At 37.7% G+C, this 14,491-nt stretch overlaps 1 protein-coding gene across 1 annotated transcript in view; it reads right to left on the reverse strand.

Moving 5' to 3' along the window:
• Positions 1-1,706: 1,706 nt before the first annotated feature.
• Positions 1,707-14,491, reverse strand: part of LOC129272365 (tRNA (34-2'-O)-methyltransferase regulator WDR6-like) — a 41,206-nt gene continuing 28,421 nt past the window's right edge. Inside the window, exons 19-25 of the mRNA XM_064107390.1 lie at positions 14,067-14,266; positions 13,095-13,327; positions 11,434-12,263; positions 10,673-10,828; positions 9,361-9,467; positions 7,046-7,113; positions 1,707-3,824 (exon numbers count right to left, since the gene is read on the reverse strand). Of these exons, the coding sequence (XP_063963460.1) occupies positions 3,737-3,824; positions 7,046-7,113; positions 9,361-9,467; positions 10,673-10,828; positions 11,434-12,263; positions 13,095-13,327; positions 14,067-14,266 (1,682 nt within the window). The 3' untranslated portion in view covers positions 1,707-3,736. The remainder of the gene's footprint in view (positions 3,825-7,045; positions 7,114-9,360; positions 9,468-10,672; positions 10,829-11,433; positions 12,264-13,094; positions 13,328-14,066; positions 14,267-14,491) is intronic.

The raw sequence follows: 14,491 nt of genomic DNA on the forward strand, positions 1-14,491 counted from the left end.
GAACGCTTCCAAGCAAGACAAGATCAGCAGAAGACCTCATATGACAGGAACACATGTTCCCTTCCACCACTACATCAGGGACAACAGGTTCGAGTGCAGAATCAGGAGAGTGGAAAATGGGAAAAAGGAACAATCCTTAACAAGAGACCAGAACCTAAATCTTATGAAGTACAAACACCTAGTGGTCAAACTCTACGCCGCACCCGTAGGCATATCCGGAAAAACCGGAGAAAAACATGAAACCCAACATGAAACAGAACAGGTCATTCCACAGCTTGGTCATGACAGTACTGAAACAAGTAGTGATACACTCAATTCACAAAAGTTCACTGATCCCAGAACACATATATCACTAGATCAGGTCGTCATGTGCACAGACTTGAATGTTTTGACCCTTAAATGTATTATATGTAAATATGTTTAGGCAAGCAAAGTTAAAAGTGCTAAAAGCTTGTTAAATGTTATTAATATGTACAATGATTCAGATGATCTCCAGCGAGATCTTTCAACATTATCAGATTGGGCAAAACTGTGGGATATGTCCTTCAATGTCAAGAAGTGTGCCCACATGTGTATCTCATTGAAACGACAACCCTTGGCTTGCAACTTTACCATCAGTGACCAACCTGTTCCAACGGCAACCTCCTGTAAATACCTCGGTGTGACCATCACAGACAACCTGAGTTGGAACTCCCATGCACAGAAGATATCCTCCAAAGCTGCTCGTACTCTTGGAATCATACGTCGAGCATTGGGTAAATGTGACCTGAAAGTGAGAGACATTGCGTACAAGCAACTTGTCAGACCTCAACTTGAGTATGCTTCATGTGCATGGAATCCTCACATACAGAAAGATGTAAACATTATTGAGAACATTCAGCGTCAGGGTGCTCGGTTTGTCCTTCATGACTACAGCAGAGAATCCAGTGTAACATCGATGTTGTCAACTCTTCACTGGGATACTCTCCAACACAGACGCCTTCTTAGCCAATGTGAGATGTTCTACAAAATTCATCACAATTATGTTTACATCAACATGCCACATCAGATTAAGTTAAGCAGCAGTTCTCGTCCACAACGTTCACAACACACTGGACATCAGCTCAAGTACACCCAGCCTTTTTGTAGAGTGAACTGCTACATGTACAGTATGTTCCCAAGAACCATCCGTATTTGGAATACTCTCCCAAACGCTGCTGTAACTTCGACCTCTATAGCTGGCTTCCGGGGAGCAACATTGCCTATCATTCAGCAAATGTTGCCTCCCCCTCCCCTTAAGATGCTGTAAGAGGGACACACACGCACCACCCGCACACTGCACCTAGCACACTGTATATAGTGCACCAAGAATACCACCACAGGATCACCACATCACCTGAAGCACTGGCAGCACCTGACACAGCACAACCCTCTCCAGGACAGCGTGTACGCTTTTGGGAGAGTACTTCTTCAAGATTCAAGATTCAAGATGACTAAGAGCTGGAAAATGTTCGCAAACAGTTTACGTAAAAATTTATATGTGGATTGACGCACTACAAAGCAAAACAAGTGTGCTTAAAGAGTTCAAACTTCTAACTGTTCCTATTTTATAGTGAAAAATAATTGCCAAAATTATTGGCATTGTGTTAGGATTTTTTTTTTGTTAACATTGATGAAAAGAGAGATTTTCAATAGTTGAAGGATTGAGCATATGTACATTTTTTGTGTGTGTGTGTGATAAGTTTCGTGAAAATGTATGACATATGATATTGCAAATGAATAGGAAATGTGCATGCCTTTAAAGCTTTTGCAAGTGAGAAGAAATTAAGTAACCAAAAGAAATCATCCCAAAATGTTATGGAAACTGTTCAAACAATTTTAAGGATGAACACGATATAATTGTTAAAAGAAGGGAGATGTAATGAGATGACTTGTATTTATCTGTACTGCCCGTACGTACACCCCTTTGCATGCGGGGTAAGGCGCGGGACTGTCCGAAGTTATTAAATAAAGGATTAGTCAACTTGTGTTATGGAACCTTAACAAATTGTCTTCGAGTCCTTATTTGTATGGGAATACAAATCACAACAGGTAGTATCGGCAGTGAGTCAGCTAGTCCGAAGAAGCCTGCGGAAACAGGTAGGAAAAAGCTCACAAGGTAAAAAAACCAAATTGATTGCAAAAAAAGATGAAAATTTGTTTTATTTGTATTTATCATGTTCTTATCAAGATGTAATTAACATATCTCTGCTAACATTATCATGAACTTTCAACTAATACACTTGAAAATGTCTTTGCTGTAACATGGAGGTTTCTTTTGTTTAATGGGGAGGGAATAATTAATATACAAACCACTACTCCTTTATTCAACCCTTAACTTTGAATAAACAATATTCTGGTAATATGGACTTATATTTTGCCTAAATTATGGTACAATACGGATATATTGCACAATATGTGAAAATACTGGTTTCTGATAACAAAATGACTTTTTAACTATCATTCAATGCTAGACAAGCATCTCCATATTAACCACTTGACTGCTATAGTCATAATGCACACTGACCCCCCTGGTACTACTGAATGGGACGAACAAGTTAGATCTATTTGGGACTACAACCGACGGCAACTTGGGGGAAAAATTGTAAATAATCACATCACTTTCCTCATCACTATTTCCAATATCCATACAAACAAATCATCCTCCCCTTCTGACACAGTTCTTACACTAAATTTATCACTCCTATCGTCAAAAGTTTCATCAAAATCCTTCTGATTCGCTTCTCCACTGCGAGTCGCCATTTTGAACTGAGTGCCGTACACTTTCACTATGGAAGAGTGAATACAAACATTTATACATCACTGAAAAAGTTGCAATAACTTTTTGTAGAATAGCGCCATCTGGTGGCCATAGTCTGAAATTTGATATACATGCGTCGTAGGGGTATTAACAGCGCGGTGCTGACGCCTCAAACAGAAGATAGGTCAAGCACGTAATATTACGTGCCCCGCACAGATCGTACGCTTGCCCAGCACATAATATTACGCGCTACGCAGTCAAGTGGTTAAAGACCCTATTTTCAGAAATGCCTGTTTTCAACACCAATGCTAAAAATCAATCACAAAATACACTTCAGGCCAATCAAACAGCATGATTTCAGTAAGCTTAACTTAAAGTGGCGACTTGTGACTTGTCATACATTTGGCTAAACAAATCTATGAAAAGTGGCCAAAACTGATGTGAATTAGTGAGAATATATAAAAAAATCTTCTGCCTATTAAAACCTCTTGGGACCACATAAATCTATCTGACTTTAGTTAATTTCAACTTAGAAAAGGTAAATAGGGATCTTCTTTGCACAATACGGTCTGAAAAATTGCTTCATTAAAGTAATCATTCTCCTTTCCAAAACCTGCCGGTGACATTTCTTCTACCACTATTGCTGTGAATTAGCCATGGAACAAGCTACCCACATTCCAGCAAACTGCAGCACTTGTGGACCAGCTCAAGAAGCTCTTGAAAGCCTATTTAGTATGTTAAAGTTCTTTGATGGATATTATTGCTCAACTGGTGTCCTTTTTAAATATCACTGTGGAGAGCCCAAAATTAATATCTAGTGGAGAAGATTGAGAAGCGCTGCTTCATAACCACAGGAAAAGACGCTATACCACATACTCTCGATTTAACCTATCACATCTGCATTTGACACACAGAACATATGAAGATCCTAGGTCTGGCCTTCGAAGGTATCACGCTTCATCTTATGGCATCATCTTCCTTCGTTGAGATACTCTGCAGTTGGAGACCTTGTCCACAGATCACTGCATGTTGCTGACTTGATGATCTGTGAAAAGAAATCAAACATCAACCATTAAATGTTGAAGCTCGTATCAACCTACTGATTCCGAGACAAGGAAGGCAGCTTTCGCCAACTCTTGGACTTTCTCAAGTCCAGTGATCAGTAACATGATTTCATTGTGCTGCTTGCCATCTTGCAGAAATCAATTGTCATCTGTCTTTTGTCCAGTGATAAAAAGACAGCAGGAAGCACAAGGGATGCCTATGTATAGTCCTACCAGGGCCCTATCTTACAAAGAGTTACGGTTGATCCAATCAATCGTAAATCTATGGAAATCCATCAGTGACATAATTTTTCATACAGGAAATTTGCAAAATGTCCTTTGTAAACAAAAGAGAACACACCAAATTGTCAAGAAATCAACGAATTTATGGATGTACACTCATATCTAGAAATTGTTTTAACATACATGCATTTTATATGTTGACTTTGCTGGCTTTCCATAGTTGCAATTGATCGGATCACTCGCAACTCTTTGTAAGACGGGACCCTGTTCTTTGACCTACCCCATGTTCACGGCCAAGGGCATAAAGCTTAGAACTGTAAAAAGTCATTGCTTGGAATAGATTTGGGACAAAAATAATCCATGTTAAATGACATGATCAATTAATTGCAGCTGGTAATAAAAGCGAATGAACTGTGCTGTCTTTAAGCTCATAAATCCATCCTCATCCCTGATGGACTGTGGCAGCACCACATGAGTGAGTTGTGGCGACTGCTTCCCTATGATTTCAAGTGGTGAAGAAAAAACAAGTGGAATGCCTCTGGCGGTCTCACCAGCATCACGCGATTCAATATAGCAGCAGTGCTGACTTTGAAAAACAACCTTTTAATAATTATTTGAAAAAAACACCATTCATATGATACAATACTACGTTCATTGACATTTGACCTTGATAATGTGACCTAAAACTTGTCAGTGATACTTGATTACCCCTATATCCACATTTTATACACTACATCTATAAACTTTGAAAGTTATGACAGCAATCTAATAATAACCTCTAAAATGGCCAAAGTTCAATGACCTTAAATGACCATTGACTTTGGTCATGTGACCTAAAACTCGCATGAGATGTTCAGTGATACTTGACGACTCTTATGTCCAAGTTTTATGAACTAGACCAATATACTTACAGAGTTATGATGGTAATTCAACAAATACCCCCAACATGGCCAATATCCATTGACCTTTGACCTTGGTCATGTGACCTGAAACTCGCACAAGATGTTCTGTGATACTTGGTTACTCTTATGTCCACGTTTTATGATCTAGACCAATACACTTACAGAGATATGATGGTAATTCAACAACAAAAAACCCAACATGGCCAAAGTTCATTGACCTTATATGACCTTTGACCTTGATCATGTGACCTGAAACTCGCACAGAATCTTCAGTGATACTTGATTACTCTTAATTCCAAGTTTCATGAACTAGGTCCATATATTTTCTAAGTTATGATGAAATTTCAAAAACTTAACCTTAGGTTAAGATTTTGATGTTGATTCCCCCAACATGGTCTAAGTTCATTGACCCTAAATGACCTTTGACCTTGGTCATGTGACATGAAACTCACGCAGGATGTTCAGTAATACTTGATTAACCTTATGGCCATGTTTCATGAACTAGGTCCATATGCTTTCTAAGTTATGCTGTCATTTAAAAAACTTAACCTTCGGTTAAGATTTGGTGTTGACGCCGCCGCCACCGCCATTGGAAAAGCGGCACCTATAGTCTCACTCTGCTATGCAGGTGAGACAAAAATGAGGAAGAAAAGCAAATAGAAAAATGCATCAAGAAGAGATGTTTAACTCTATAAAACCTGTATCATTCAATAGGGAGAGAAAAAATATAGAGTCACCAATAAGTGGTCTTGCCCCCACCCCCCGCCCCCAACAGCATGTCCTTGCACCCCCCTGACAGATACTGCCCTCTATAGTTGATTGTACAACACCTACTTACATGTAGCTTGTTGTATGCAAGCAAATGGGAGGATGAATATGCAACATTTGTACCACTGCACAAGTACCGTTCAAAATGTACCGTTGCATAGCTTACATGTAGGACGTGACATCCCAATACAATTCAAGTCATAAATACTAACAATGAACAGTTTGTGTATAGTGCATATGACATCAAAAATTTATGATTATAACGTCACTATGTGCTTCCAAAGGACTTTTATTATATTGCCCCAACTCGAGCTTAGCGTCTGTAGTTACTTACAGTGCACGCACATTTCAAGGAACAAATTCCTTCAGGTACCCATTTACCTCACCTGGGTGAGTGCAGCACAATATGGATAAATTACTTGCTGAAAGAAACTACGCCATGGCTTGAATTTGAACCAATGACCCTCTTTTTCAAAGTCCGGAGACTAATCAACTGGGCCACAACGCTCCACTTTTTGGCCCAGTCATTACGCTAAGTAAACAAATGCAGATGCATTAAGCTTAGGGCATACTGGCTAAATGCGCACTATGCTCTCACAGATATGATGCAAGCTTGAAGCACAGAGAGATAATGCATTTTGCTTTCATTAATTCTTTCCTTATTTTCAAAGATTACTTAATACATTGATAATTGTTCATATTTTCGCTTTCAAGATGTTGCACAACAAAAATAGCAAATATTATTTCTGCAAAGGTACAGTATTTTGCATTCAGCAAGGCACAGCAGAGTTGAATAGGGCTTCTCTCTTTCACCTCATGAAATCCTGCACCATCACACTCATGCCTATTCACTATATGTACATAATGAATGTTTATGAGTGCAACGGACAGAATACTTCATGAGGTGAAAGATGAAATGATCCATTCAACGAGGCGTAGCCGAGTTGAATGGATCATTATTCATCTTTCACCGAATGAAGTATTCTGTCCATTGCACGAATGAAATAAACATTGATTATTTGGTTTATATGACACCTAATTTTTTTTTTTTTCCCATATGAAATTCATGAATTTCGATGCATGCTCATGCAGTGCGAGTTCGGTCTGTTGATTGTTACGTCATTACAACATGCACACTGCTGGTGCATGCATGAGCTGCAGTCTCGGTGCGCGAGTGCAATGGACAAAATTGCACGATGAATGGATCCAAAATTGCACGGTGATGACGTCATTGTAAAATGGGCTGAATGAACGATATCTAACAACCAATCAAAACACAAGGATCTATCTAGGTGTCATATAATACTAACCTGTCACACCATGTATCCATCCCAGCAACATCAGAGACATGAACAAAGCTTGATGACATCATTCTCACCTACATGCGTAATGTATAACAAATTATTACATAATTACAACAAAATATCAATTTGGAAAATGATTCAGATTATTTCATTAGATTGGTCCAAATACTAAATTTCATATTTTTGAACTAATTTTCAATCATTGTGCTTGCAAAATATACGAACATGAAATATAAATATTCATAAAATCCTTGAAAAGTATTTATTGAAATAAACACTCGATGGAATCTTTATACACAAAAAAAAAATCAGGAATGGTGCATGATGGGGGAAATGGGGAAAGTAAAACCCATCAACATCAATGTTTCTCCAGTGGCGTAATGAGCAACAAAATTTGAGGGGGCCCCTATATGGCATATGGGGCAAACTTTCTGAAAAATTGCGATAAAGCAAAGCAAGAAAGCAAAAATATCAACATTTTTAATATCAAAATTTTTATTACAAAAATCAAATTTTGTAACATATTTTGACATAATATTCAGAAAACAATATCATATTTCACCTTCTCTCTTTTTTCTTGGTCGTGAAAAATTGGGAGGGGGGGTAAGCGCCCCCCCCCCCAAAGTCACCCATTTGTACGCCACTGCTGTTTTCATTGAGCTCAAACATTTTGCAAAGGACTTGCCAAGGATGCGAATATCAAGTAATGACAAAGTGCAACAGTTGCATTTGTATTGCACATGTTTGGCACACTTGTGCCACATCCAATGCAAATATTTTACCTTGCCATTTTTTATAATTAAATTCCTCTGCAAAACGTTCCTGAGCCCCCAAGAAAACCAAGCTATATCAGCATGACCAGTGTATTAATAACTTCAATTCAATTCAATTCATTTATTAACCATATAAAAATATTCAAATACAATGTAAAATAACATAATATATAAATGCATAAATGTAACAAAACATACAAAAAATAAATATACAACAAATAAATATAATTTATACATTCATGTAAAAGAAAAATCAACATATGGTAAGAGGCAACCAAAAAGATTAAAATCTTGTTAGGCAGTTGCCCCTTTACAGGTATTCAAATAATCATTAATAATCATAACGTAATCATTATATATTCATACATCAAACACAGAATCACCCACACCCAACACACATCCATGACCCATTGCACTCAAACAAAGGAGAGAGAGAGAGAAAGAGAGAAGAGAGAGGGGGGAGGAGGGTACATGTATGTTTAGAAAAGGGAATCAAGATGAATAACCACTAATTAATTGTCTTTTAAGTAAAATTTTAAATGAGGAGGCAGTTGAACAAGAACGAATTATAGGATCTAAGTTGTTATAAATTCTAGGTCCTGCATGTTTAAAAGAATTATGAATTTGATTATTAGAGGTCAGTGGAAGATGAAAATGAGAAGCTGAACGAGTATTATACTGGTGAAAATCATTATTATAATTGAAAAAATTCATTATGTTTACAGGTGCCATTTCCTGTTTAATATAATACATCAAAACTGCAACTTTAAATTCATAAATATGATAAATATTTAGTGTTTTTAATTCAAAGAAGAGGGGGGCAGATGATGCATAATAGGAAGATTTAGTACAGATACGTAAGGCTTTTTTCTGCAATTTATGAAAGGGTTCTAATTGATTTTTTCCTATGTTTCCCCAAGTAATATTACAATAATAGATAAAAGGAAGTACAAGTGAGTTTGCTAGTCATTTTGCTAGTCATTTTAGCATAATAAATCTTTGAAACATACATAGCTTGTCTCTTTTGTTCATAATTTCAATGACATGCTTTGTGAAAGAGTACCGAAGTGATGACGTCACAAATTTTTTTTTTTGTATTTCAGCGTTTTTTATACCATATTTTGGTAGCGCTTGATGAAAAAACCCCACTACCAAAATTTGGTGAGAATCGGTCCATGGTGGCCTGAGATATGACCTCGATAATTGGCCCCATTGAAGTCAATGTATTATTGGCTTGGTTCCTAACTTTTAGAACCAGGCCAATAATGCATTGACTTCAATGGGGCTAATTCGTATTCATGAGGTCATATCTTGGGGCCCCACGCACCGATTCTCACCAAAGTTAGGTTGTTGGGGTTTTTCATCATGCTTACCAAAATATGGTATAAAAACGCTGAAATGCAAAAAATGAAAATTGATGACGTATTGGTATAGATTGCTATTGATTGTACATTATTTATCATACCCAACATCAACAAACCAGAATGCTTGTTTCACTTAAGCAATTAATTGCAAGTTTATGTGTTTCATGACAATTAACAAGCCTACCTCTTCAATCTTTAGGTTGTCTTCAGATAGTTTCAGTCTCCAAAGATTCAATCTCTGATCCACAGAAACAGATAGGAATGTCTTCGCTTCTTTCATGAACTGAATTCCTACAAAGGAAACAACATGAAATTTCACCATTGAATGGAATAAACATCATAAACTCAATGTAAATTGTGAATATTCATATTAACAGATAAGGGAAACAAAATGACATGAAATTGCCATAAAGACCGGGCTACACGGGACCCAAATCAGCAGCATATCCATCCAAATACACGTATTCAGGTGGTTTCGGGAGTATTCTGTCCTCCCTCCGTGAATGCAAGAAAATTCAGGAGGGATTTGGGAAGATTCGAATCCACCGAAACCTTCAGAAAAATGCCGGATTCGGCTTGAATCAGTCCAAAATAATTCAGGAGAATTTGGTTTTGGTGGAACCCTGGCTTTATAATGAAATCAAATTCTCCAGTATAAATAAACACCAAATATAAAACACTCTGATTTAGTGAACAACAAAAGAAATTAGAATAGAAACTAAACATTGGACAAAAAAAGGAGGATCAGTAGCATCCATACAATATATCAGAACAAATCAATTAAAAAAATCAAGGTAATTCAGAAAAAAAATTTACCAATATCAAATCTCATTGACATAACCTTGAAACTTGGAGAGTAACTTGTCTCTAAAGAATAACCAAACAAGACAAGAAAATTGGTCTTTATCAGCAGGGGTGCATTTCATGAAAACTGTCGTTAGTGAGTTTCACAGAAAGATGTTTCACTGAAAATTCATGCATCTGATTGGCTGAGAGCAAGTTAGTCAGTGAAAATCACGGACGATATTTTTCATGAAACACTCCCAAAGTGGTCTTTCTGGACAGGGTCAAGTATCACAAATTTCAATGGGAAATAATAGTAATAGGAATAACGTCTCTATGCGCTTCCAAAGGACTTGGATATTATTATCCTGGCTGTAGCTCAAGCAGCTTTTACGTGCTCGGCATTTCAAAGAGTAAATTCCTGCCAGGTACCCATTCATCTCACCTGGGTTGAGTGCAGCACAATGTGGATTAATTTCTTGCTGAAGGAAACTACGCCATGGCTGGGATTTGAACCCACGACCCTCTGTTTCAAAGTCCGGAGACTACTCCACTGGGCCACAACGCTCCAAAGATAGTAGTAGTAAAGGGGAAACAAAATTCAAGGTCTCTTAATAAACAGGTGGTTGCTAAAGAAGGTACAACTGTTTTTTCTTAGTCTGCTTTCATTTCTAAATCAAAGAGGGCTGGGTTTTCTCATACTTCACACTCACCTGTAACCTGAGTAGCATGGGCTGTGGGTATCTTGTAGGTATCAAGAATTGTACCTATCGTACGTTCACTCCCAGTGGTCACTGAGGAAGTGAGGTCTAAGAGAGTTACTGTTATCGCATTATCATCGCCGCCACTGACGACCAACCACTTGTCATCTAGAAGGGGGAGGCGAAACATAGTAATAGTAATAGCTTACGCCAATAACGCGATTACCGAAATGATTCATGATTTCTGCAAAATGTGAGACACATGAATTACCTACCACAGTCAAAAGTATACTGTTCCATGTCTGATAATGATTTACTTTAGTAAGAAGGGAACTGCCTCTACTTTGACTTCACATATTTCTTCAAGAATTTCAATCGCTGTCCTTTCTTATTCAGATGCCAGATGAAAAATTAAAGAAATCAAACGGTTGAAGGTTCATTCTATTCTCTTTGTAATCTTGTATGTTTGTATTAGATCAGATCAGTGTTATCTGCATGTTATTCATTTAAAAACCTTTATATTCCAATTGGTCTAATTATGTGTCTAATGATGAATGTATATCACAAATTAAATCAAATTATTCAAAACTTAGGTAAACAAGCTTCCAAAAAAGATACACGCAGCCCTTTAAATCAGAAAAAGCATGCATGATTTAGTTATTCATAACATAATGAGATGTATCTACAAGTTATGCTAGATTTCTTAAATTTGACATTGACCAGGATCATGTTGATATAAACATGAATCTTGACTCATGAAAAATCTAACTCACCCTGAACATTGCAAACTGACAAAGCATTGATTCCTGATTGATGCGCAGACATTGACGACACAAGTTGACCTACTGACCCTGTGTCATGACCTTCCACATGATCAAAGGTCACAGCTGCTGCCTGCGTCGATGACAAAGACATGGCCTCGTCATTCTGCAGACTTCCTTTGTCTCTGACATGCATTGCATCAGCATTATTATTAGTAAATTGCACGGGAGATGCTACAGATTCTGTTGATTTGGAGGCTGTCATAGAAACGCTTTGGATGTTCTCATCTCTATTAAATGGAAGACTGGATGAAGGAAAGGAATGACTCTGAGTGCTAGGACACCCACTAGTCCTTACTGCACTGGAAGATTCGCTTGATGGTGTCTCCTGATGGAGGAGGGACTTGCCTCCCTCACCTAATCCATCACCTCTATGAGTCACAGAAATATGGTCTACATCAGATCTACTTGCTTCAAGGACTATTACATGTCGTTCATCAATCTCCATTTGTTGTCTTGTCCTTATTGCATCATTCAATGAAGTCTCAACGGTGTCCAAGTATCTTGCAGCATCACCAGCTCTCCCCTCTTCCTCTTCCTCCTCGTCATCATCATCACATTTAGATCCCTTAATGGCATGTTTATGAGCTTGTGCCTCGACTCCCTGCGGATCCAACACAACAATACGCCCATCGGTTCCTCCTGTCAATACCATCGTCCGAGATTTGACCTCGAGGTCAGAGGTCAAACTAATAGTGGTCACACACAGGAGACAGCAATCATGTATGCTACTACTCCCAAGAGGAATGATCTTGCATTTGTCCTCATCGAAGCAGAAAAACCTGTAACAATAGGGAAGGATGACATAGCATTAGAATGATTGGCGGGCAATATTTCCAAATGAAAATCTACAGTGAGAAATTGTATGAATATTTAATTAGCATCTTACATATGTTTGCATATTTTGCAAGAACGATCTCGATAATCCTCTGAATAAGATACCCATCCTGATACAAAAGAGTGATTGAAACTGTGAATGATATCAATTTGCCAAACCTTTCATGAATACTGATTCTTAAAACACGTTTTATTTCATGGTATCATTGGAGCCGATTCAAACAGCTTGGAACAGAGATTTGTGCCAAGCCATGATCGCCTACGTCTCCTGATACGGCACTTAAAAGGAAAAAGAGAGATCATTGTAGAATTCAAGCAAATATGCCAGTGTTGCCCGTTTGTGGAAGAATACAGTAAAACCCGTCTCTAAAGATCAGCCATGAAAACAAGAATATGGGTCTTTATTCTTGTTTCAAGAAGAGTTACAACTATTGTGATAACTTTTCCATTATGATAAATACCATGGTAACCTTGATTTTGATTAGCTGCTGAGCCATGTTACCATGGTAGGTGTCATAATGGCAAAGTTACCATAATGGTATTAAGTCCTTTATGAAATGGGCCCATGGTGGCCATTACAAACAGGTTCCTACATGATTAAAAAGGGATAAAATAGCCTATTCAAAGCAAAATTGTAGTCTTTAGAGACAGGTGTTCACATTAGTAGATTTGACTGTATCATGTAACCAAATGAGGCCTAAAGAGACACACTGATGACAATGAAAGTGAAGTTTGAGATGGGAAGGAAGGAGAAATCAAAAAAAAAATCCAATCACCTCAAGAGAGCATCCGAGCTTGCAGCGCACATCATGACAAGACCTCCACTGGTGGGAGCCACGCCCTCCCCATTACCCCTTCGCCAGACCGACACTCCTAAGAACCTGGTATCAGGGTCTAACAGCTTCCCCTGCTGTCTCAGTTTCTGTCTGGATCTCGTTGAGATGAGCGAGGAGTGAGAGGCAAGATGGCGGACAGAACAGATCTGCTTAATGGAGGATACAGTAGATGCCTAGATATGAAAGAGAAAATGAAAAAAAGTAGTTCAGAGGCAAATGGCTAATTAAAGGTAACCCACCGGGAATAATTTTGCTTTACAAATGTGAATAGCATTTTTGGTCATAAAAGAAAAGCTCTCACCTAAGTAAAGTACAGTCCTATGTAAAAATATGCTATACCAAAGACTTTATGCATAGCAGTCTTTCAAAAATGTGGAGCAAATTGCGATGCAATACCAGGAAAATTATTCCCTGACCCAGATGTGAATTTGTAAGCTGCAGTACTCCCGAGTGGATAAAACCTCCTTCGTCATTATAATCATTCTACTATTAGAGCTCTCACTATACATACTATTTGAATAAATTAGTTTTTAATTTTCTTTGAAATGTGGTTTACATGTACATGCAAATATAGTCATATTTTTTAAAAGGAAATCCATGGTACATAAAAATGTGAAATACGTTTTGCATTTTTACATGAATCTCTTTCAAGATTCATTTGATTCAAATGAGTCTGATTCATCAGTGAAATTAATAGATTTCTAAACCTTTCATTCTCTGAAGCCTGTATCATATTTAAGGGGAAACAGTTTTTCCCAATTATATGCAAGTCTTTTGTTAAACATTATTTCCAATAAGGGAACAACAATATTAAAAAACATTTTGGAGATAACACTTGTGAGCACTCATCTGTGAACTCAAATAAAACGCCAAATTTTCCCCAAGAAAACATTGCTCTAAATGCAAACTTACCTCTGAACAGAAGCTTACTTTCCAGCAATTGATAGAGTATCGACCACCAACCGAGAACACCAACATCTGATCTCCTGCGGTCTTGGAACGACAGACAGCTAATGCCCTCACACTGGACACATGGGCATGCAAACGATGCAGCACCTTGATATCCCATAATGCTCTTGAATTTGAACTGGGATTGGCACATGGCTCTGGTGCTGTAAGTCAATGGTTAAGGAACAGGTTTGACAGACAGCATTTATATTCATTATTGATTTCATAACAGATTATTATTACTAGGTCTAGCTTCTTTGGAAAAGTTACATAAAAATAGTCAGTTTTTAGAATTGTTAAAAGCTATTGTTGTGCAAGTTGACTGATTGTTTGCAAATTTATCATTATCAACAACACATTGTTAGTGATAATAAATTTTTTTAAACTAG

The sequence above is a fragment of the Lytechinus pictus genome, chromosome 12 (assembly GCF_037042905.1).
Source record: "Lytechinus pictus isolate F3 Inbred chromosome 12, Lp3.0, whole genome shotgun sequence".
NCBI lineage: Eukaryota > Metazoa > Echinodermata > Echinoidea > Temnopleuroida > Toxopneustidae > Lytechinus > Lytechinus pictus.